This window comes from Sylvia atricapilla, chromosome 3, assembly GCF_009819655.1.
Source record: "Sylvia atricapilla isolate bSylAtr1 chromosome 3, bSylAtr1.pri, whole genome shotgun sequence".
Lineage (NCBI taxonomy): Eukaryota > Metazoa > Chordata > Aves > Passeriformes > Sylviidae > Sylvia > Sylvia atricapilla.
The window spans coordinates 54,277,055-54,303,011 of record NC_089142.1 but is presented as its reverse complement, the minus strand read 5'-3'; the positions used below and the strand labels follow the sequence as shown (position 1 = coordinate 54,303,011).

At 38.6% G+C, this 25,957-nt stretch overlaps 1 protein-coding gene across 7 annotated transcripts in view; it reads right to left on the bottom strand.

Annotated features, from left to right (window-relative positions):
• Positions 1–25,957, bottom strand: part of L3MBTL3 (L3MBTL histone methyl-lysine binding protein 3) — a 78,600-nt gene that overhangs the window by 34,268 nt on the left and 18,375 nt on the right. For all 7 annotated transcript variants that reach the window (XM_066315370.1, XM_066315373.1, XM_066315371.1 and 4 more), the window contains exons 3-11: positions 21,448–21,559; positions 19,152–19,311; positions 18,023–18,161; positions 16,587–16,671; positions 14,322–14,413; positions 11,684–11,788; positions 10,223–10,358; positions 6,635–6,726; positions 5,942–6,093 (exon numbers count right to left, since the gene is read on the bottom strand). In XM_066315370.1, coding sequence (XP_066171467.1) covers positions 5,942–6,093; positions 6,635–6,726; positions 10,223–10,358; positions 11,684–11,788; positions 14,322–14,413; positions 16,587–16,671; positions 18,023–18,161; positions 19,152–19,311; positions 21,448–21,559 — 1,073 coding nt within the window. The remainder of the gene's footprint in view (positions 1–5,941; positions 6,094–6,634; positions 6,727–10,222; positions 10,359–11,683; positions 11,789–14,321; positions 14,414–16,586; positions 16,672–18,022; positions 18,162–19,151; positions 19,312–21,447; positions 21,560–25,957) is intronic.

Below are 25,957 nucleotides of genomic sequence, written 5' to 3'. Positions count from 1 at the left end.
TTTGTAATGATGCCAATCAGATAATTCCCAGCAGATAAAACTTACCTTAGATAGAGTCTGTAATGGCTCTGACAACAGCCAAGGATTTAACTCAGTTCACAAATACCAACATTTTGTCCTTCTACAAGATACGAAGCTATATTGTGCATATTTAGTACTTATAATATCACACCAGGTACTCTCTAAATTGCTGAAGTTGCCATCAATAAAAAGAAGCAAAGGAAGTAAGAGACCTTTCGTGATGATTTAGTACTGCTAAAAGCACCTGACTCCTAGAAATGTTTTGCCCTCCCAAAATAAGAAAAAAACCGGTGAGTCCTTCATGCTTCCTCTGGCCTCTTCTTTTCTCTTTACAGTAACTCTGAAGAGAAGCTGACAAGAACGTGGGGCAGCACTCCTCTCTTTGATCCCTCTCACACTGGGAGTTTTACATGTATGAGTTATACTTCTGCATTGAAAGAAGTATACTTAGTATATCTTACTTCCAAAAATGTTCTGAAGTTCACAAATTATTTTCAGAAATCTGTCAAGTTAAATTTAGGAACAAGTCCCAGGCTCAGGATCATTATGGCATTATCAGTATTATACTTAAAATAATCAAGTAGATTTGTAAAAACACTTATCAGGACAAACTTAAAATGATTTGGTTTGGTTTGATTTCTCAAGCAATAGTCTGAACATACATTTTAATAAAACTCTGAAAAGAGAATGCCACCACACACACTGCTTGCCTTGAACATTCAAGAAGAAGCAAATGACCAAAATGTTGCAATGAAAGGTGGATTCCTGGAAGATGCTCTGACATTACAGTGAGCATGGAAGACAAAGCAACCTGTGATTCAACAGCATTGCAAAATAGCACCATGAAACATCTACAAACTTTGATTTGCTTTGAAAGAAAAACCCAGTCATTACAGACAAGCCTACAAGCAGCTTCTGTAACCATGGTGGACTCAGGAAAAAGAAAGATCCCTGTTCCAGCAAAATCAGATCACACAGTCCATCTTCCCCTACTGATTTTACACAGCCTTTTAGCTTCTAAGAGTTCATTTAACAATAGAAAGTAGAGATCAGTAAAAGTCACACACAATTTAAAGTAAAACTATTATGCTGTAATGTGCGTTATTTAATGGACATACATCCAGTTTGGAAGAACAACAATAGTCTGTCAGAGTAAGCCCAAGAGCTGTCAACTGGAATGTTAAAGGCTATGATGACCTTTCACAATCAATTTGCCACATCCCACAGCTTTTTATTTCCTTTGTTCCAAAGCAGAAGGCAGATCACCCAGCTCATATGCTTCATAAAACACGATGATCCATGAATTGGGAGGATGCTTGCTAGGCCAAAAAAGGTTACAAATACTAGCAGGAGCTGAGGGATTTTGCCTCCAAACCTACCTACCCCTGGACCACAGCAGAGCACCAACACCACCTTCTGCCGAGCAGTAGAGATGTGACAAATGCACGCTCGACTAATAAAACAAGATAACAACGTCCACACAATTCATGTCACTTGTGAACCATTCTTTCTGCTGTGTAAGAACATGCAGACAGAAAAAGAAATCTAATATCCATACTGGAAACTGAAGCTAATCCAGAAGGCTGAAGTGGAGCCAAAAGAGTGCATCAGCTGAACCTGTAAGAGAGCCACGCAGAGGGACAGAACAAGCGACAGCTTGCTGAGTTATGGACAAATTTACAGAAAAAAAACATCAAAGCAGGGGAGAGCTACATGATGTAAATGGCCAGGAAACAGTTCTGCAATAAGGAAAATGGAGGGCAACTGACAACATGATTCCCTGGTGTGTGCACCACTTTGTGTGAAAGGAATACATGTAAGGTTCAACAGTCCTTAACTCACGGCAGGAGGGCACATCCCAGTGGGAGACTCACACATGGAAGACGACTTAATATTCTTCTACTAATCACTTTCACCTGTCCTGCTAATTTTTCCCCAAAATCTGTTTCACACACACAGCTCATTCTAACTAGATCAAGAGAGATGCACGATAATGAATCAATAGCTGCTGAAAACTCAATTATTTCAGGAAAGTATTATCTTAAATAGCTCTCCACCTGAAGTTCTGGACAGCTTTTTAAATTAAATAATCAGTATTGTCTTTATAATAAGTTTATGTGTTACAATAATTTTCTATTTTGAAAGTATTTCTGCTTTTCTCTTTTGAGAAATAAGCCTTTTGATGTTTTGATATTCACTTTAATAAGTGTAGATACAGTCTGTAATCAAAACCCACTCATACACACATGCCTCATGCACCCATAAAAAACAATGTGCCCTCAAGAATGCTACTTATACAATTTCTTGATTGTGACCTGTCAGTCATCCAACAGAGCAAAAAGAAAGAAAAACAAAAACTATCCTGCAGCCCCATCTAGTGCATAATAGAGAATACTTCATCACTGACAAGTATATAGCTGGTATAATTTTAGGTCAGGGCTTCTCAAAATGTAATTCAGGAGGTTATGGCATGCATCCAGAAGTGGTATAGCATTACTATAAAACATTACCATATTTTCTGTTTAAAGTCTGATAAGAAAGCTGCATGGTGATTCACATGAAATTTAGGATCAGATAATGGTTCATTATCCATTTAAATAGTTAAAAGCTTGCACTCTGACTCATGGTTCTTTAAGATTGTTTTTTCCTCTTTTTGATGTTATATAACCCCTTCAAAAAGACCATTCCTTTCAAAGAGAGAGTGGAGCAAAGTTAATTATCTCAAAAATTAAACAAGCGGAGTGCAACTCTTAAGAACCTGGCTGCTAGGAAAGTAGTAAATACTGATGGAGAACAGGGCTGGCCCCTTACTTAGTCTCACAACAAACTCCAACCTGTTCCAAAGGTCATACAGACAAAAACTGGTTCCAAAAATCAAAAACTATTTTATTTTCACAGGAGGCTTCAGAAATCATTTTTCTATGCAAGACAGACAGGAACAGAGCAGTGAGCAACACACGGGCCATTGCATTTTAACACACTCCTGGTAAGCTGATCCCAAAAGCTGCCTGTACAACCTTTCTCTGTAGGGGAAGTTCAGACCTAGCCAAGGATGAGTGAGGGCACCCAGAGCCCTCTGATGCAGCATGTCTGGGATGCAGTATGTCCAGCACAGCCATTGCAACATTTCTCCTGTGGGCAAACAGCAACAAGCTGGCACAGCTTCAACTCCTTTATAAGCTCTGGCTGTGTTTCCATTTGGTCACAAAAAATTAGGAAGATGAGACAATATCAATCTGTGTGTTTAAGCAAAACTGATGTAAGGGAATGGAGTAATATAGGATTGATCTATAGTTAATTCATAGTTCTGACATACCCAAAGATTCCCAATACTATTTCCAGGTTCAGACAACGGTAAGAAAATTGAGAACTTCCACTGAACAAGAATGCCTTCAGCTTTCAAAACAGTATTATGTTTCATCAAAAGAGATGGAAAGGGCCTGAAGGCTTATGTTGTATAGGTCAAAATTCTCCTTCATTAAGTAAAATCTTGAATTTGACAATTTTGTTCAGTTTTGTTCCATCTAAAAGCCACTATCAAAGGAAAATTTAATAGGATTTATAATACACCGAAAGTAGCATGACCATGCATTAAAGAGCTGCTGTAATGACTAATTCTAACCAGGGTACTTATTTTCAACTAAAAATGTATTTTCTAATGCTCAGAAAGAAAGGAAGAAAGAGTATCTTCAGGCTGAAAGCCTGGAGCCTAAAAACCCTTAGGCGATGGTAATGGATTTCTGTTGCCTGAAGTCTGTAATATCAGTCAACTCTCTTTCAGGTATCCAAAAATAGGAAAGGTTATTTTAGCCTCAATGAGAAAGTTCAGTCTACCCCAAATAAAACACAAAAATATACAGAGCAAAATGGTACTTGGTTTGAAAATAATCAACATGCACAAAATAAGCCATTCCACCTTCATTATAATTCTGAGATTGAAACTTACATGCAGGCACAAGGAAACTGTGAGGTTCAGTTCTGGGTAATCTCAAAAAACCTTTTTGTTTTTAGTTAGAGACAGCAGTTGGTAGACATGAAATTTATGCACCTAAGATATTTTAAGGCCCTTACAAACCTGATATCTAAAATTAAAAACGTAAGTGGGATGCATTCAGGTTACATTTTCAGGCTCTCTTTTGGTTGGACACTCCACTGCTATTGCCATTCACTGCTCTTTTCTCCCATTTTCTTTCTTTCTTTCTATACTCACTTCTCTCAATGCAATGCTGAGAGGTAGGCCACATTACTCAGAATTTAATTTCCATGTACAGTACTTCCAGAAACATCTTGCTGCTTCCAGAAAGGTATTTCACAATTTAACCCAAAGAATAAAACTTAAGCTTGACTTCAGTGTAAACACAGCTCCAATGATTTCTTGAAACCTATATGAAAACTTTCCGCTTCAAATTTTCCTTATCCCTTACGAAGGTTTTATGTCATGTATTCTACATATAAAATTCCAAAAACCCACATCAGGATATTATAACTATAACTAAAACCATAAATGTAAAGCTTGGTTATGCACTTGAAAACTGCTTCTCCCTCCTCTGAAAAGATCAGTGGATGAAGTTTCTGTTGACATTTAAGTATTAACAAGTCTGAAATTCAGTATGTCTGCTATATATAGTGCAAAATCTTAGAAAGATGCCCCTGAACTAACTACAGGTTATATTGTACTGTGTTTTCCCTAGAAACTTTGCCTAACTGCCATTTTAATTATTAATTAATGTCATAGCTATAGTGAACATTCAAATACCAAGATATATAGAGTTTGTTTTCCCAGTCCCCAGTTTCCTAATGCTTTGTAAAGAAAATGTATGGTTTGTGTTACTTCTTCAGAGAAGTAATTGCTTATCTTTCTGGTCTTTGACTCCTTTATCTTGATCTTCATTTCTTGACTTCACTTTACTGACTGTTCACTACTGCTTCAATAATTCAGTCCTACTTCAGTTTATTTGCCACGTTGGCCACAAAGTTATTATTTCAAGAGATGGACTCACAAAGTTTTGAAGTTATAGTTTTGTGACATTCTCATTGACACAGTGCCAAAGTAGTCATCAAATATAGATGAAGAAAGTTTTCTTCATTTATTTTTACAGGCTCAGCTATACAATTAAGTTGTCACTGCTGAACCCTGGCATAAAGTGGATCCATAACAATCCTCTCCCTGCTCTGCAGTAACTTAGTCTCCCTCAAAGACTGTAAGGCAAACTACATTGCTCCAAATGATCTATCAAATGAAGTACCAAGAGCAAACACAAACCTGCATGGTAACAGCCTAAATCTCCTTCACTATCTTTATGCTTCTAGTACATCCTGCTCCATTCACTGACTTTCCTATATAGATGCACACAGCCTCTCCACCATACAACATGCAGAAAGGTCATCTCTAACACAGGTCAGGATAGCAGGATCCCAGTTTCCACTGGAATGTAGAGCAGAGAGGACTAAACCCAGGTTTTGCAGCTATCCTGATGCTTTATTAGAAATGACTACAGTTTGGTTTCAACATAAGCGGACCAAGAACCTTATGAATACATACAGCTTTTCCTTCAATTTACAATTATAAGTAGAACTAATTCCAAGCACACTTAGTATCATTATCGTGGTGTATATTCTCCACTGAAGAGATCAGCCTCAGAGATAATATGTAATTGAAATCAATCCACAGCTCCAGATGCAGTAGCACACATGAACACTCATTTAGTACAACCTCAGCATTTTTTACAAGCAACTTGACATGGGAAAATTAATTCCTCCAGTCTGCCACTGAGACCTACTTTGGTGGCCATACTTTAAAATCTAGCAAAAGTTGGTATGGTAACTGTATCATCAGTCTGGAAAGTATGACAGAAAACAACACTTAAAGCTAACACATTTCTGATACATCTCACTAGGATACAAAACAAAAACATCATACCAGTAGTCATAACTCTCGTCCCAGTTGTCAAAATGAACCAGAAAACGATTGTCCACCATGTCTGTTACCGTGGCAACACAAATGAAAGTCGGGTTCTTCTTGTCTACCGCTTCCAGCTTCATCCCCACTCGAAATCCCGATGGAATCACTGTCTAAATAGAGGAAGACATTTAACTGAAGATAAATACTATAAATCCAGAAATCTCCCCGTCGTTCCACAATCAATACATCTGTGTCATTTCCAAGTTTCCCAATTAACTGTCCCCACAGTGTGGCACCAGCCTAATTAGCTGACGTGAGAGATGCTCAAACACAGAGACTTGCAGTTTATGAAAGAAAACAAGTCCTAAACTTGCTGCTAAAATTAAATGTGCTACTTTTAGCTGTCTTAGATACTCTCTCTGAAAGACCATTCTTGTTCCACAAGGTTATATGTGGTGAAAGACACAGTACAAATAACAAATCTTTAATTTAAGAATGCATTGGAAGTTTAAACAGATAAGTAGAAAAGTAATGAACTGGAACTGCAGAGGAAAGCTGCAGTGGAGAACATTAGAATATTATTAATTTTCCTATAAACACGTTTGTTTTAAAATTCAGGACTCAAGTCTGCCATCACTGAAATGTGCTAGAGGTCTCTACCACACACGAACTTACTCACAACTACACCATGAGTAACAAGTGAGTACTTACTGCATTCTGGTTTTCAAACAGTGATTTAGGAGCAGCTTGAGCCTTGCATGCCTTTAAGTAGGAGGGCCAGCTGAATTCTTCTTCCTTATATCCTAAATGAGGGTTGTAAAAGAAGGGCAAGAAATTATAGGTATGAGGCACAAGGTGCATATATCAGTAAGAGGCCAATTTTTAGAGGTACTTCTATCTTCTTCCCTTTGAACAAACAACTCCAGGCAGCACGGGCTACAAATCACCTCTTTGTCTCTCCCCAGAAAAACTTCACCTTATCACCACCTGTCTGCCTCACAGGTACCACCTAACTTCCCTTTGTTGGTCTCCCTGATACACCCACACACCGAGCCAACAAGTGTTCTCCAGCTGCTTTTTCAGCCCGTTGCTTCTGCTTCAGAATCAGAAAAAGAACTACAGATCTTCCCATTATGCCAGTCAGCCCAAGAAAAAAAAAAACAACCCTCCTCCTCCAGACTCCACCACATTACAACATCAGGTCATCACTAATACAGTATCATCACTACTTGCTTTAAAACAACCCCTCTAGGTTATATCAAAATTTGCTTACACAATCAATGCCCCAGGACCCCTTCTCAATTCACAGTGTAAACTGTCCCCTGCATGGACTTTATACAACTTTTTATTCTGTGCAAACAACACTTGAAATGAAATCTGTGTTTCTGTTAATGCTTAGTTTCCTAGCGGAAAGAAAAAATACAAATAATTCATAATATATTGAACTACATAAAATAATCTACAAAAAAACCATTTGTAGTTCTAATCTAAAAAACTATGCTAGGAGTTGGAAGCAAATAGATTTCCTCCTTTCTTTTTCTGTTATGTAACAGTTGTAGAAACATCTTTTAGTCAATATGTTGCAACCCAGCAAAGCAAGACCAAAATCACAACAAATTTCAGTGAGTGACTGCCTTTACTGAAATGTGTCACTCCTTAACTACTTGAAGTATTACTCAAATATGCCAGACACAACTGCTCTGTTTAACCTGAGATTCTCATCCCAGGGGCTGCAAGTTTAAAACCCTTTACCTTCACCTTCTCTGCATAGAGCTTCCTCACCCTTCATTTTAAAGAGTAGTCAACATAAATTAAGTTACAAGTCCAAACAGAAATACTTCCTTATACTCTAACTGTCTCTTGTCTTGATACACTACAGCTGTAGAACATTGGAAACTATTTTTAAAGCAATATAGTATTTTGGCTTTTCATTTTTGCTTTGTAATTCTGGACACTAGTCACTCAAACTTAAGTCGAAGCTCATAGCAGACAATAAAAAACTCCCACCTACTGCATGCGCACTGGGATCAGTTACTGGGACTAGGACAAAGCCCATGGGAAAAAAATTGGTTTCAGTAGACTGTGAAATATTTTCTGGCCAGAGAGGATCTTTCTGTCACCAACTGAGAAAGGGAGATCTTAAGCTCCTAACTCATCTCTCCTAACAAGACGAAAGATCAATTTGATTTATTCACGGCAGATATAGATCAGTCAATGCAATTTTTACATTCATATATACGCATGTACATCCATTCTTTTGCTGCAGATTTTGCCTGTATGAGACGAAAAAGTGGCCTCCTCTACACAGAATTAACAGTGTCCTGAAAACCATCTTTTTTAATTTCTGTGAAACCCAGTTTGATTTTGCCTCTTCACTCTCCTGTGCCTGCTGGAAGCCCAGCAGCAGCTGCCTGTTGCCTCTGCTGCTGTGGGGGTGGGAGACATCCCATCACAAGACCTGTCCTGCCCAGCAGCACTAAGAGTAACCCACCCCTTCCATTTTAATAAACATGGATAGAAATATGCTTCAGAAAATATCTAGAATAATATTCTTACTGCCTCACATCTTTCACTCTCCAGCCTCTGCCCTCCTCGCCCAAGGTTAGACCACCAGGTTCCAAACTGCTTAGGGTTTATACCATGAAGGTGATAAATTTGCATTTTAGTTGGAAAATTAAAGGGTACTAATGCAAACCTTTGAGTTCTTCTCTGGGTTGAAGAGCTCAATATACTGAAAATCTCAATATATTATTTTATATAAATACTGTATCCTACATCATAACTTTCATTGGCTTTAGCACCTGTAAAATTTGCAATGGGCACTACAGAAATCATTGTTAACATGTCATACCACAGCAAAATATAACCAATCTGTCCAATCCAATTAAAATAGAAATCCAGCAACCTCCAACTGGCATATTATCCTTCTCCTTGGAAAAGAAGAACCCCACAAAGTTCTTCCAGGGGCAATCATTCATGGCTAACAAAAGCTTTCTAAACCAGGCATGTAAGATGTAAAAGGTGACAAAATCCCATCATAGATACAAAACTTACTAAGCACATTGTAATAACATCAGGAGTGCTGTAACTGGGAACTACCCATCTGCTACATACAAGTTATTCTATCAGCGAAGGCCAGCCTTCTAAGCAGTTCTTATTTCTGTTCAAGAAATTGCTATTTCTACACAGCCAGTTAAGCAGAACTGTGTCCCAAGGCAAGTGGCAACACAGAGCATTCCTGCCCTGCAGCCAGAGTGGAATTTGAAGAGCACTCAGAAGAGCAGCTCACACTTCTCAAGGCTCACCCAAAGAAATGCCATCCTCTCACACGCTGCCAGGCCCCCTGCCCCTACACTTCCAGTGGCTTTACTCCCACCTTCCACAGCTGAGCCCTTACATCCACAGTTTTATAATTCTCTGCAAGCACATCCTCTTGAATCTGTGCACTCCTCATTTTCCAGCCCTTCTGAATCCCATTATACTACCCTCACTGTGTATGCCAAAATGGCACATTCATTTATTTCTCACTTTCAGGACTTTCTCCTGTCATCCCCATATACTCCCTCCATACTCCTCATTCCAAAAGGATGGCATTTATCTATTTTTCATGGTACAGTTCAATGCAGATGCCCTCCAATTGCCAAAAGAAGTTACACAATGTGAAAGGTAAATAATTTTGCAATTAAATTACACACATTTCAATACCTGTATACCATTTACCTAATCCATGTACAAATTACACTTTCAGGCTTGCAATCTTACCTTTTTTTCTCCATATTGATCTCTTCACTCCTCTATTTGTCTCTATTCAGACTTAATGTTTGTGGAAAGAGTACAGTCTTTATTAGTCTGTACCAACATATGTACACTATGTTGTAGCCACTATCCATAGTGATCACTAGGCAGTAGGAAAAATGGCCTAAGACTTTCCACTAAAGGATCCTCAGCTGCCTGTGAGACCTCAGTTTAAGCATACATGTCACCAGTATGCTGCCACTTTCCTTGCAATAAGCTGGGGTCTAGGTTTAATGTTCAGTTGTTTGTTTTTTTTCCTAGTGCCTTATGAATGACTCTCATGGCCCATTTTGTTTTTTCAGCTTCTCTAAATTTTCACTTAATAAAAGGGGCATGCTTTCAAACTTGTAATTTTAGACCAGATTTAGTGTTAAATTTGCTATTTTCAAATACTCCTGACTAAATGAACAAAAACATTTCTGCCAAGAAAAAATATTATAGCATTACACAGGTACTCTCAATCTCAGAACTGTGTAAGACACACAGATTTAAACTAAACAATACCTTTAGGTGGATGAAGCTTGTGACCTGTTTTTTCACACCATCCAACAGGATGAATGTCTGAAGAATCAGCATTCACCCAGAAATCATAACAATCTGGGTATCCATCAAAATGTAGTCTTATTCTGTAGCCACAAACCTAAAAGCAAGAATTGACAACATACAACACTATGTTTTAAGATCTTTGCCCTACACATAACCACTTCCATTCCATATTATGTATAGTAACTGTATGTTTTCAGTCAGCTTTTTACTTCTGCCCAATCTAGTATTGGATGAATAAACTCATTTGATAAAAAGGAGAGAATTAAAAGGCAAAGCTATTCTCAGTCTGAGTGCCTCCTCTTCTGGTCAAAAGAATTTAGCTAAAAGCTGGCTATTGCCAGCAGTGTTCAAAACCTTGAAAATGGTTCAACCCAGCATCAGAGTAAAAAGTAAGACCTACAGAAGAGCATGAATACATCTGATTCAACTGAGGACAAAGTGCAGATAATGAGGTTCTCAAGCTATCCTGATTAACTGATATGCAAGGGAGCAGTGAACAATAAGTATGTTCAAAAGGCTCTCTGGAGAGATATTGAAAACTGTTTAAGTAAAGATGAGAAGTCAGTGGAGGTATTCCCCAGAACTTCATTTTTCCATGAAGTAATAAGTCAACCACTGAGAAGGGGAGAAAAACAGGACACAATACTCTCTCTGTATAGAGGGTCTCCACATCTCCTTGAGTGCCAAATACCATAAATTTACCGCAGCCATCACTGAAAATCTCAACACCAACCCTATTTTATATTTAATTTCTACTCTGACATAACTTCCAGCTTCCTCATTTTACTTCATAAATGAAATCCATAATGCTACTAAAACATGCAAATGTTAAAGCAAGAAATGTTTAAAAAATATACAAAATATGCCTGAAAAGCAGGTTCTCTACTGAAAGCAAAGAAGCTGTTCATCAGAAAAACTATTTCATGAACCACAACAAAAAGAAAATCTGTGTTTATATTTTATATTAGCTTACACAGGTTGCCAATAGAAGCAATTTCTGTCACCATCAGTCTGAAAAAGTTGTAGCTCCACAGCAACACAAGAAACTTAAAGGTACTTGTATCAGTGAATGGAGCAACTGCAAATACTATCAAACTTCTAACAACTTTGTATCAGTTGTCACATTTCTTTTCTATTTGTTTTTTATTTTAAATACAAACTGCAGAACTACAGATAAAACCACACATCATCCAACTAGTCTGTTACCTGTAGCTGTGTATGTTAAATAAACGTATTGCTGCATTGACACTGGATATATTCTTTACACGTCTGTCAGGCAGGAATAATGCAGCATTATTAATTTAAAAATCATCTTCCTACATATACTTTGTCTGCCTGTTAGGTAAGAGTGCGGGTTTTCAGCTGCTGCTGTTTCATTTCAGTCGGTGCTATAACCCCACACTGTGGCTGCCTGCTTACCTCAGCCACGGTGAGAACACAGTAGATGGACTGGTGCTCAGGATCCACACCCTCCAGCTTCATCCCTGCCTTGAACCCATTCTTGTTGTATGGGAAAGACTGATACTGCAATGGGAAAGAACAGTCTCAATACTTCTGAAAGTATAGCAGAGAAAGCCATTTGTAAGGAAGGTTACATTTGTAAGGAATAGAACAATGATTATTTATTCTTCATGTTTCTGAAGGTACTGATAAATCACTTTAAGTTTCACATTTTCTAAAACGAAGAGAGGAAAAGAGAAATGCATGGTTGTTTGAAAAACCATAGATACAAGAATGACTTGAAACTTGAGAGTACGTAAGAAAATTAGGAAGAATTAGCAAAACAGTCAGGGGAAAGAAGATGACATCATTTGTCTTCAACTTTTTTCACTAACTATCAATAAAACAACTTAGCAATTTAATTATTTAGTTTTCAGACTGTACAGTGACACTGACATCTTCTGGTGGACATATGTCCAATAATAATCACACCAATGACTGTTTTGCCTTTTCAGTTCCACATCTCAGGCCATGAAAGATAAACTGAAAGGCAGAAATACTGAACGTTGTTTGTATGTAAAGATGGCCTGAGGCCTATTTGCTGTCCTTTATATGCTGAGTCCAGACTGTGTAGCCTTCCAGAAGAATTTCCACATCACAGCAACAGGACTGTTCCTACATCACATTACAACGAACCCAGAAGAATAACGTTTAAAAAACAGATAATGAAAACGAGGTTAAGCAGGATGGATCAACCTTCTTTTCAACCAGCAGGCATCATCATCCCTCTGTTAAAGAGGAAGGAAGGTAGCAGATATTAAGGTTATACTGGAGGAAAGATCAGAAAAATAAGTAACCAGAACTGAAGATGTTTTTCCACAGGTTAACAAATTCACAGCCAGACATTTCTTATGTCTCAAATGGTTACAGAAAAAAAACCCCACAGGAAAAGCATCTTAAATGTTCCCTTTTCCTTCTGTTTCTGTCTAAGAGACACATGCTCCTGAGTCAACTGCAGTACCTCTGCAGTCAAAGGGAAGAGAAAGGTACCAATGGAGATACTCAGAGAGATATCATCTACTTGGAAGGAAGGGAAACCTTGTGAGACACAGCTTTGAAATCACTCTAAGGTTCAAGTACCAGGAAATGGCAAGCATCCTCCATCATCCTGATCATTCCTAACTAAGGCTATGAAACAATCCAGTGAAAAGTACTGCTTCTGAAATGGTAAATCACAAAATGCAAACAGAAATCCAGGATTCATAATTGGTGGTGATGTTTGGTTTGGGCTTTATTTAAACCTTGTTCATCTGCAAAATGGAGAAAACGTTACTTGGCCAGTTCTGAGGGTTAGTAAGAATTCTCTTTCTGCAACAGGCTTTAAACACTGTGCACTAAATCAGGCATTACCCAAGGGCCAAAGACTTTGAAAGAAAGCACTAAATTAAGATGCACTGGATGAGAAAGGTACAATGTGGAGGAAACATTGTGTATCTCCAGACTTCTGTACCGTGTGCTGTGGCCTGCAAAGGCTTTGTACTGCTATATCATTTCATGGACCTTCAGAAAGGCAGAGCAGTGCTTTGTAAATCTACTTTCCTACTAGGATACTCTTTATCCTGATTGTTTTCTTGCTAATTTTTGAACCAGTATATAACACAGGAGGGCACAACTGAAGATAGTCAAGGACTGTTGTTCTTACACCTACAAATCGATGGATTCTGTACACCTAAATCCCAGCTCTTCACCTTTTACCTCAACAGTGACTAAACCACCAATTAAAGATCAGCATCACATGCATGTGTAACCTGAAAAGCTAATTCTTGCTTTATCTTATTAAATCTTTAAAGAAGATTTAATAGCTGAAGTATGAACCACATAGAAAGAAATGGATGCAAGAAACAGACTACAAGAACAGAATTATCAAAGAAAAAGTAACACATAGCAGGAGTACTGCAGCTGAGACATGTTCACATGTTTCATCAGGTTTTGCAAGGGAAGATAACAGCACAGAAATCTTGTGGATTTGGATACAGAGCTCTCTTCCAGACAAGAGAGGTGGCACTAATGAAAGCACTGAAATGACAAAGAGTACCACAGCAGGCAAAGGACAAGCAGAACCTGATGATGTGACATCCAATCAGATGACAGGCAGAAGGAGCACAAGACAAAGTAGTATCCAATATAGTAACAAAATATAATGTCAGCAGAAGCTAAAGAAAAGACAGGTAATATAATCAAAGCAAAAAGAGAAAAGATGACCTTTGTACCACCTTTCTAAACATATTTAAAGAAAATTATAGGGCACGAAAAAGTGTGAGTATGTATCATATTTTTTAGCTTCAGAGACTAGAAGGAATGGCTAGAACTGCAGATTTTGGAAGAACATCTGCTTTCTGCAGCCTGATTTGACAGCACTCATCTACAACAGCAGAATTCTCAGAAAAAAAAAGAGAGAGATAATTGGTTTCATAATTGCTGACAGACACAGCATTACTTTCATCATGCAGGTTTTCCCAAGAAAAGCATAAAATCCTCAAATTATTTTTGTTTATTGATTTCCTAGGAATTTCACGATCTGAGGTGGTTGACTGACTTAAATTTCAGAAGGTCATACCTCTTTAAAAAGCTTAGTAGGTACTGCAGTGGCCCTTTCTTCCTCCAGATAGGATGCCCAACACCATGCCTGCCTTCCTTTAGAGGGCACAGCTATAAAGAAGCATAAAACAGTGAAATAATTCTGTTACAGTTAATATCTCAAGAAAAAAAATCCACAAACAAGTTTGTAATATTCTTGAATTTACATTTTATGAAATGCACTCATGGTGTTGTTCTTCTTTCAGATAAAAGAACTTATTTCGGAAAAATGAGAAGTTCCATAGGCTGAAAGGCACCAGGAACATGAAAGTTCCTGGTTTGTCCAGACACATTTCCAGCAGTTCAAACTTTGATTAGTAAGAGGAAAAAGCTCCTTCAGGTGACAACAACAACTTACAAAGTCTTGCTCTAATGCGTTTTTACTTATTGCTCCCAAGAAGTACAATTTGCAAATGTGTAAAAAGATGAGTTCAAATCACAAAACAGCCCAGTATTTTAAGGGGTTTATTTTTACCCGTGTCCTTCTTTTACTAGAAAGCATTTTCAACTGGATGTTGCTCAAAGTAAACTTTTTTTTAATCACAGCTGAAGTACTCTATTCTCTAATAGTATTCAGAATGTTTCTCACCTACTCCATCACTTTGTAGTTTGATGGTTTGGGGTAGAAAGGCAGTGATTTAACAGTATTTTCTGCAAGCCTTCAGAACTGTCACCAGTGCTTTTTTTCCTCAGGATGTCATTAGCATATGACAGAAACCTCCAGTTTTGGGTTTGTTCACACCGTATGAACACTTGCATAGTAATTGCAATATTGCTTATATTGCATCTTAATAATGGCTACAGTCACACAGTATTCAGGTCTTGAAAATAATGTACTACCTGCACTAGCAATAGCCAGGAACTTCAAGAACAGATGGCCTGGAGGCTGGCCATGTATGTATCTACTTTCATACACCTCTACTCTGCTCGACTCATCTCCACCTAAAATGCCTCCTCTGCACAAGCAGCTTAGCATTTCAGACCATAAGCTCACACTGTCAGAAGGATTCATCACAGTCCACACTGTGATTCTGGCTTGATCCAGACTGTGGGCTACTCACAGGAAAAAAATAAATCCTTTAAGTAACAGTCTGGCTTAGCATTTTTATGATTAAAACATGAACCATAACAATAGTGATGCCAAACTCTCCTGAAGAAAGCTATTAATGTAACCAGAAGATAATAAATTTCAGAGTGATAGTGATCACTCAACACTATTAGACCACATTCATTTTATTTGGGATTTACACAGTTTTTATCTATTCCATTAAAGAAATTAATTGGGCTTCATTCTGAATATAAATTGGTATTTTATACCAGTTTCTACCTCTATACTGATGTTTTCCCAAATAAAAATAAAAAAACCCAAGTGAAGAAATTTGTAAATCATTCTGACAGTGGGCAGCAGTGATTTCCATAGAGCATCAGCTTTGTGCTTGTGTCTCACACGCTTCTTATCTCTTCAGCCTTTGAAGCAACTGTAGAAACATTTCAGGAGTGATTTTGTCTTGGAAAGGGAATCTTTCATAACTTTTATTGTTGCATCTTCAACCAGTAGTTCATCTGCCTGGTGTACACCAGAGCTAATTGGAGTCCTGTGTTGATTAGTGGCCCGGCAACCTCTGTTAATGTCTCCCCATCGACCATAAGAAGCACTCTGGAGGGCAAGATGTAGGTCTGTGGTTGGTGTACCACTGAGGTGTAATAGCAGCTGATTCTCCAATTCTTCCTAAAACTATCTATCTATCACACAAATAGCTTGAAAGAACAGCACTCATTTAAAATATGTTTTATTATGTTGCTTGATGCAGTATATGTCCCTTTGGATTGATTATAGCAATTATTCCTAAACAGTTCCATAAACGTGTCTATTTCCAGCACATAATGAAAATGCAAAATTGATCCCCAAGGAAGCAAAAGTAAACTTTCACTTCTGCTTGATACATGTCTTGCAACATCTGGGAACTCAATGGAGTCGATTCCCTCTAATATTGGCACTATTTAGAGGGATGAAAAGAAAAAAACCTAAAGTACACATTAGTTGCATTTACACTGATGATGTCCTCCCCTACGCTGCCTTAAAATTTAATCGAGGCAAATTACACTTCCACTGTCTATTTACAGTACTGAAAAAATTTCAATAGGGAATACAGATTCTGTAAAACAATGCTGGCAATTCACAATAAGATATGGACATTACCTGAAGAACTGATGGTTGAGATTTTTGTTTCATAAACTAACTTACTTTGTTTCAAAACTGTTATGTCCCCTTTTCTTTTTCTCCTGGCCCTCTGCGAGACTCTCAAGATCCTTCCTTCAGGTTTGTCCTCCTAAATTAGAAAGAGAGGGAAAAAAAAGAAAAGAGTACAGTAACCTCATTAGTTTTGAAGTGCAGTATGATAAAAGTTGAAATGCTGAAGTTTAAACTGTGACTTCATTTAAATGGCTATTGACCCAAGTTTCTCCTATCTCAAACAAATGTGCAGATGACTAACAGAAGCAAAGTGAGCCATCAGTGACAAATCCCAGCAAACACAGTGAAAATGGCAGGCAGAAGGATTCTCACCAATTGGCATTCAGTCAGCCAGCCTTGCCTCAGCCAGGGACAGATCATGATACCTTCAGCAGACCTCGCTGATAAATAACAGCATCTCTGGCATGTTCATGCTTCCAAAATAATTTAAAGGAAAACCTGTTCCTTCCAAAACAATTTAAAGGAAAACCTCTCACAGCTTTACTCTGTGGTTGTTTTTTTGGTTTTTTTTTTCAAATGTACAATTGCTCTATTAAATACAAAACGGCACTGATCCTTTTAATTTTTTTTTCACTACTTCTGTATTAACAATTTTGTGAGCACCTTTTGTGAGCAGATGAGCAGATTATCTGAGAGGGCAGATGCACGGAGACAAAGAAGGTGTCCCCTGACTTTTGCCTAAGATACTGCTATACAGAGAGCTGCAAATTCCCTCCTGACAACTCCAGTATCTTCAAACTTTTGACTATTTGGTGGTTGCACAACCCTACCCTTCTCCCTGAAAACTGTGCTACCCCCAGCAGTATCACAGCTATTGGGAAAAAAACACATACTACTAGAAAAAAAAAAAACCATTATGGGAAGGTATTGTGGTAAGCTTTTTCTAAAATTAAGAATAAATCCAGAAGGAAAAAAAAACCAAAAGGTGCCCCAAAGCAAATTACACTGCAACACAAAAGCAAAACAAATTTTTGGCTATGACTTTCAAAGCAAAATTACACTAAGAAAATCCAAAGTATTTGCTTCTTAATTGTAGCGCAGCTTTCTCTGTAAATAAATTATTGGTCTATAGCTATTTATCCCTGTGCAGAATGACAAAGTAACAGGGTTGTTGGGAAATATTTACTCCTGGTTTTCCATGCTGAAGACATGGCAAGTCTACATTAGCATCATTTTTTGCTTTAAATTTTTTTTGTTCTGTTCTTAAAAAAACAGGGAAAAGAGACAAAACCCAGATTTTATCAATTCAATTGTCAATAATTTCAGTTTACTGCTGAGGCATAATTAAATTGGCAAATGAACCAACCAGCTGTGACAGAGTGATGAAGTCTCTTCTTTTTGTGGACTGATGGAGCTACTGACATTGCAACACAAGACAAAACTCCCACCCAAATACTTGCAGGACTGGGTTTATGATGCATACTAACAATTTCATCAGGATTCTCCTTCTTCTCCCCATTATCCCGGGACTCTTCTTTGAGAGGTACTTTTGCTTTTCTTTTCCGAATGCCTTTAGAATCATCTTCCCCATTGCATTCTATGCTGGGATTTTCCTCCTTTGGTTCTCTATCACGGGAGTAAAGCAATGACACAAAGCCAATATTATTTCACTTCTCATATTCATGAAACAAGCAAAAAAGCAAGTAAATGTGTCGGTCGCATAGTACTATACTGAATATATTCTTAGACATACTACTGAAAAATAAAGTCTGTCAAAAGAATTAATCTGAGAAACACACAATAGCAACTGTAAAAGGAAAGCTGTCAGCTTATGCTGAACAAGTTTTGCATGTTTTAAACAGTGTGTCTTTTCTCATGTACCATCAAGTCTCCCAGAGAAGCAAACTGTGAAATGTTTAGGACTGCAGGGCAGTTTAGAGAGAGGAAGGCAAAGGTAATTGTTAAGTCTGACAAATCCAATTGGAGAAAGCTGGTATGTGACTGTACAAATTGCTAAACAAGAAATCAGAACAGAAAACTTTGAAGCAATTAGCTAAAAATTAAGGAAAATATACAAAATCATAAATGTTTAAAGCTGCCATAATCTAGCAATACGCAATACAGAATGGACACACTAACACAAACATGCTTTCATGAGATGAAATGCACTAGCTGAAAAAAAGGAACTGAGAAACTGCAGTATGCTCATGTTTTCACTCACTGTCAGCTATAAAACAGCTCTTGCACTTAATTATAATTAACTTACCACCCCAACCATCTCATTACTGATTATCTTAATTCCAATGACTGAAACAGGGTGGGAGTCTGACACTGATTCATGCTTCCCATAGACTGTTTTACTGCTTGCATCTGACAGCAGAACACAGCACACTGAGTAAAAAAGACTGCCTTCAATGTCAGTGTTAGACAAAACCAAATGTTGTTAAGGCATTTACACAAAAAACAGTGAAAGAACATTATAAACCAATGGTGACACTGAAACTTGTCTGCTTAATACCTCCCTCTGCCCCACCATAAACATTTTATCCCATCGCTTCACTCTTGTGCTGCATTTATGCCAAATTCTTTGTTTCTATGCTTTATTATAGCACCTACTTGTTTTTTACTTGCTGGGCACATTTCTGGCTGCAAAATTTCCCTTCAGGAACAAATTCTTCTATGGTACCATAGCGGTAACAGTTTTCACAGAAAACAAGTCCATCCACTTTTGCAGTTTCCTTCAACCTTGTGGGGATCCCTGTCTTTTCTGAAAAGGCTGCACAATGACAAAAGTTAACTTCGCTTAGGCAGAAATAATACATTCCCAAACATCCTTAGCAGGCCTCGCCAGGCAAAGAGAAACACATCAGCCACACCACTCTAGCAAGAATGAAGAACTAGGAGTTAGTGTTTGTTTGAGGTCCAGATTGCTGACAAACAAGTGGGGTCTTCACATTGCAACAGGAGAAAGGAACCCCCTGTTCTATGGCTCTGTCACGGCTTGATGTGGCTACTTGTGTGAGGACTGAATTTGTGACAGGCACTGACTGCCCACAGAATCATCACCACTCAGAATCCAAGACCTCATCTCTTGCTGAGATGCCTATACCTAAATTTGGGAGAAAAGGGTTGGGGAGAGTTATCTTTTGTCAGGTGAAATTATTTCTGGAAGCAAATTGCAGTCTCTAGGAGCAGCTATTGCTGAATCTGCCAGAGGTCCACCAGAAATGAAACATCACTCAACTTGTAACAAAGTGATCTTCATATACAAAGTTACTCACTGATCCTACGCTGCAATTTCCCCACAACAGGCACAGAGCCTGGGAGGAGAATGCAGTTAACTTTCCCCCACAAGCAAGTATGAAGCACTGTCAAGTACTCCAGCTTCTTGAGCAGGTTGTTGACATTGTGCCTCCCCAAAAGGCAAATTTCAAGTCATAGACTATTTATGTTGTTTAAGCACTGCACTGTCTTTGAAAGCAGAGTCAAATGAACTCTTGCATGCAGGCTATCTCCCCCAGAAGAATATATAATGTATGTTCTATTTACACACCAGCATCATAAGTGGTTCAAAACTATTTATTCTCACAATGGAAAAATTTAGCAGTGTTTTTACTTTTGGGGAGCATTAAATTAATCAAGGACAGTGTAAGGTAGTGGCAGAATGCTTATTTGTTATGTTTATATGTCCATAAAAAGAGTTCAACTCAACAGAAACACAATTTTTTTGTTTAGGTTTGTCACACTGGACGGGATGTAGTTGTGCGCTTTGGTGCCCCTAACCCACCTCTCAGTCTAAGCACAAAACCTCTTGTGGTACTACACTGTCCCAATGTTGCCACTCTCACCACAGATCTGAAATTTGAGTTAATTATCATGTCTTACCACAGAAGACACTAACTGTGGTCTGAAGCTTCAGACCTGGGGTGGGGCCCAAAACACTCTTCTACCAGTGCTAATGTCCCACATGACAATTATGATCTAATGGCAAGGGAGAAGCAAAGGAAAGCTCTCACTGAACTTCTCTTCTCATGCTTATAGTGATGATTATGAAACAAAAATCGTGAAGTCAGCTTTTCAAAGGACTCACAGAAAGCATATTTTAAAAGAACGTTGATAAAACATAATACCAACAAGAAAAAAAAAACTAGACAGTTGTAAATAATCACAAAACCAGTTGTGATATTCTCTTTCATGTACTCCATCATTACTGGAGTCAGTGTAAAAAGATTGCAGTAATTTATGACCATGTAAACCAACTTCCCTTGAACAAAACAGGTGTTTTTTTACTTCAGCATTTTAAATCCAGGAAATACTTTCTCTGGTGGATAAATACTACAACTTCTAGAATTTTACCATTCAAGATAAACATTAACTGTTACTACACACTGATTTTAATGCTGCAAAAAAAACATAGTCAGCAGGAGCAAGGCATCTGTGGGGGTACACACTGCACATCTAACACTGACATTGGTGCTGGCAGCTGTGCTGACAATGCCAAGGCAGTTTGCAGTGCACAAATGAACTCTAGGCAATTAGCAAAGTCTGTGGACAGTCTCGACGAAAACTTCAACAATTTAAAATTTAAAGTGTTCAATAATTAGAAGAAATTTATTATTTTGCAAATTAAATAGAGGGACAATACCAATTCTAAATTTAGAGAAAATTACTGTAAGGAAAAAAATTGCGGCTGTAATTGAACTTCAGATGTTTAAGAGTGGAATTACTTCCTTTCAACTTGAAATGAATTTATTTTCATACTAATTTACATCCCAAGAAATGGGTTACTACATCAGAGATACTCTGTCCATTAAAGCAAGTAAGTTGTTTTTCTATTTTGTTGGCAAGCTATAAGGAAGCTGATGCATTAAAGAAACCACAGTCTACCACAGAAAATTGCTTCTTAACTGACCTTCTTGAGCAGTGGGAACCATCCAGGTTGTGGTTGCAGTTGCCTTTTTAACACTTTCCATCTCGGTTTCATCTGTAATCACTTCCAGGGCCCCAAATTCATTGACTCGAAACTGTAAGACAAAACAATTGGCATACGGCATAGTAAAAATTTACTAGAAGTCTCTTGAAGTATCTTCTATTCAATATAGTTTTTACACGGTGTCCTCACCACACTGCCTATTTTCTATGCATTTCTGCTTATCCCCATGGAATTAAAAGCAAGCCATTCTTATTTCTATCAAGCCAAGTGCAAATTCATTTTGATATTTATAAATATTTATTTGCAATCGATACTGATACAGATGCCTACAGTATCTAACTCACACACACATATTAAAAAAAAATCAGTAACAGAAATTCATGGGAACATCCCCATACCATTTTCACCGCAGCAAAACAACACACTCCAGACACAGAGTATTCTTTCTGAGGACAAGGGAGCTGAATGAACATCACACAAACAAATGCTTCACAGAGTACAGAAAATTCAGCATCCCCTGAAAACAAAGTACTTCTCCACTATAAAGCGCACATAAACAAACATCTCAAGGCAGTTTATGAGGTGTTTAATTACACGCTGAATGTGATGTTACTGTCAGCCAGACGCAAGGCTCAGCAATGCCCCACATGCTGTGCTTACACTGGAGCACAGCGAGTTACAGCCGTCCTGCTGCCAGAAGAAAAGTTTCTTCCCAGGGCTGTGGTGATTACAGCACTACCACATGAAAATAACTTCTGCTTCCCAGTCACTACATGGTCTGCAGGCTCAGCTGGTTACATGGGTTTAGCTCAAGGCAGTGTTCTGTCCCTGATTGCCTGCTCACAGCAAAGGGATGCCTTTGCCACAGAGAACAGGTCTTTATCAGTGTGGTGCTCTTACCAACAGGTTTCGACAGGGAAAATTACATCCAAGAGAGTCCTTGAAATCTCCCCAGCATCCACCAGAGAGGATATTCCTTCAAGGCCATAGCATGAAGCCTATTTCTGTTTCTCTGGTCAGGCAACTTTACCTTGGAAAAATGAGAGCAGGAACAATTGCCTGGCACTACACTGACCCTTTCTGTGCCTCCAGAGGTTGTTGAATACATCACACCCCTTTGCTTTGGACCCTGCCATGGCACAGTACTGAATATAAGCCATTCTGGCTGAAGGCCAAGGTGACCCCCATATACACACAGTAGAGCAGTGTGCTTTCACTAATAGTCCTTCCAGCCTTAACATTTGCAAAGAGCCAACAGGTCCTAAGGAATGTGATCAGCTAAGAAATAATAAGCTGGGGGGATGGAAAGGAAGAAGAGGCCCTCACACAATCACGATGGCAAGATTTTTGCTTGTGATCAGCTGTGCTCACAACATGGAAAGCATGGACAAACTGCTGATAAATCCATCTGGACTGAAACACCAGGAGTTCAACTTTGAAAGGCAACCAAATGCACTAAACACCACCTGCTGATACTTCAGTTTGCAGAGAGACATTCATGCTGTTCCACCCAAAGAAAAGCAGTAGAGTTACTATTCAGAACAGTCTTACAGCTGACTTAGGCACTCAATCTTGTTCCTATTTTGGTTCAGCTCATTTTTGCAATGGGTGCTTTGCTGCCTCTGCAACAGGTGGATGTCAGAGAGAAAACCTTCCCTGCTTTCAAGAGCTCCAACTCTGCACGAGCTGTCTCACAGCAGGCAAGCTGTGAACATGAGCCAAGACACCTGCAGGTCACTGCAGCCTACCAGCAGACTGGGCACAGAGAAGTTACTGAGCAGCTCTTCAAAACACTCTCCCACACTTTCCTACAGTATCAGCTGGAACATCCATGCACCAAAGATATTTCCGAACAGTCCAGGGATGTCTAAATACCTAGGATATTTCAGCATGATTCAATGGCCAGCCTGACACCACACACGTGTTCCTCTTCCACCGGGGTCTCCTGTGGAATGCAAGGACATCACGGCAGGTAATGCAGTGGCCTGCCAGCCCTTCTGGCTCCAGGAGGCTGACTGCCGACTGATAGGTACCAAACAATGGAAGACAGATGACTGCAGGGAAGGCTGCTCCCAGCCACTCTTTCCCTTGAGGCTGATAACAGGAGTAAGAGCTGAACCATTAAGGAAAAGCTCCTCAACAGCTAGCTAAGATGGTCTCAGTGACAGGGAGCGACACCTTGGCACTGCCTTAGCAGGCAGGAGGGCACAACAGTCCAACTGGGCACTGCCTCACTGATCAATGTAACTCCTGGGTTTGCCTGTATCCTTGCCTTTACTGGTGTCAGAGGCCTCCAGCCCCTGTTTGGAGGCAAACTTGAATTCATGTCTGCTCTCACTCCCTACTTCCCCAGCGACAGCGTCAGCTTGTACACACCAAGCTCTTTGTGCCTAACCAGAACAACATCTCAGACCTGAAAAGTCATACTCTGGTTTTAGCTGGGGAGGAAAAGACAAGAACAGCTTGTGACAAAGGTTAACTGCTTAAAAGGAGGATAAATAGATGTACAAAGCAGCACGCTGAACAAAGTCATCACAGGATAAGAACTGCCAGAGCAACATGCCAACTAGTGTATACTGCTGGAAGCATGACAAAAAGGGATGTAGATTAATGGTAGTTAATGTGCCCATGAAAAAAATTCAACACATTTGTAAGTCTCTTCTACTTAGAGTGTAGGCAACAGAAAACCTAAAAGTAAAGGTTTCATCACAATATTTCCTCCAAGCCAAAATACAGTAAGAGCAGTCCTCCCAGACACTTCCCTAGGTGTCCTGACATTTCGAAATGTCACAGCAGGTAATATAGAGGGATAGAAACAGTGCCATTGAACCAACTTCTGAGGATGGATCCATAGCTTTCCGAGAAGTAGAAATTTGTTTTCAAGTCACAAAACTCCTTAAGTAAATATAGAAAATGGCATTGGATAAAGGGATTTACCTTCAACCTGCCTTCATTGCATCAAACAGTGAAACTCCCTTTGACGGAAACGAAGATAGGCCATAACCAAATACTTAACAAACTCACAAAAACTACTGATTTTTGTCACTTCAATGTTTTAAAGAGAATAAATTATAAGGCTTCTGGGGTATAAATTCAATCCACTTGATTTTTGACAAATGCCTGTTGGCAAATTTTAAGTAATCTCTTAAGGCTATTCTCTGTCCCACACTATGAAGTCAATGGTCTTAAAAGATCAGCCAGCAACAGGGAAGAGAAAGAAACATCAACAGCTTTTCCTAAACAAATTCACATGAAGATTAACAGGAATAAATGTAACATCTGCATAGGAAATTTTACTTCCAAAGTTTCATGTACAGGCAAGCAATGAGGGCAAAAATACACATGTTCAAGAAACTTCAATTCTTTTAATGCAAACAAGTTGTAACTGAGTGGGCAGGAAGAGTCCAGCTGCTACTAGGTAAGTACACAACAGAACTGCTCTAGTTGAGGTATTAGGGCATGGGTTGGACTCGATGATCTTGAAGATGTCTTCCAACCTACACATTCTGTGATTCTGTGATAATTCAGCTGCCTTGTCTGCAGTTTCCATCAGGATCAAGAACAGCAGCTTCCATTTCCAAACCAAGGAATCATTAGAGATTCCTTCCACTCAGAGCTGAAATACATTTTCATATTCTTGGGAAATGATGCCATAATATACTAAAACTTTATGACTGTTAATTTTGTCTCCAAGAAAATTTTAGTATTCATTCAACAGATAGCAAACATACCGAGGGAAGTCAAGGCTTAAATAAATAGCAATCAAACATCATTAATACTTTCAGAACCATTTCTGTCCATCCACATGCTAAGTGTTTTTACAGGGACCAAAATTACTTTCAATAAACATTTTCAAAAAAATTAAAATTGTATGAAAATTTACACAGGACTGAAACAAGTATCATAAGCCACTGATGTAAAGCCTTTATCTATTGCAAGAAATAGTATCACACAAAGTATTTCATAATGTTTTAGAAGTAAACAGGTTTTCTGTTACCAGTGAAGTAAAAGTCCATTCCTGAATTTCTTTCTTGAAAAACTTCCTTTTTATATTTTCATTTCCACGTATTCATGGTCAGTTTGTACCCATTTTTTCTTAAGCCACATTACCCTATGGATTACATAGCTGTAGTACTCTAATACTTATTCTCTTGGTACATGATAGAGCAAGGAACTATGTACCTTCTCAAACTCCATTTTATTGTGTTAAGCACAAGGTCCTTCTGTTCTTATGAAAATATTTTCTATCTTCCCATTCAGCCTGTCATTCTTTGCCCACCATGTGCTCTGCTGAAACACAGAAATCCCAGGGAACATGAAAAAGCAGAACTCTAGTGGGTTTAGAGAGTTTCCATTTCTAATGGAAGTTCTTTGCTTTTTCCTGCTGGCTGGAAAGCACTGTAGTTTTATGTAGGGCTAACTGAATGTTAAAAGGGATTTTGGTTCTCTTTTCCACATTTCATAAAAGTACTCTTGAGCATTTGTCTCT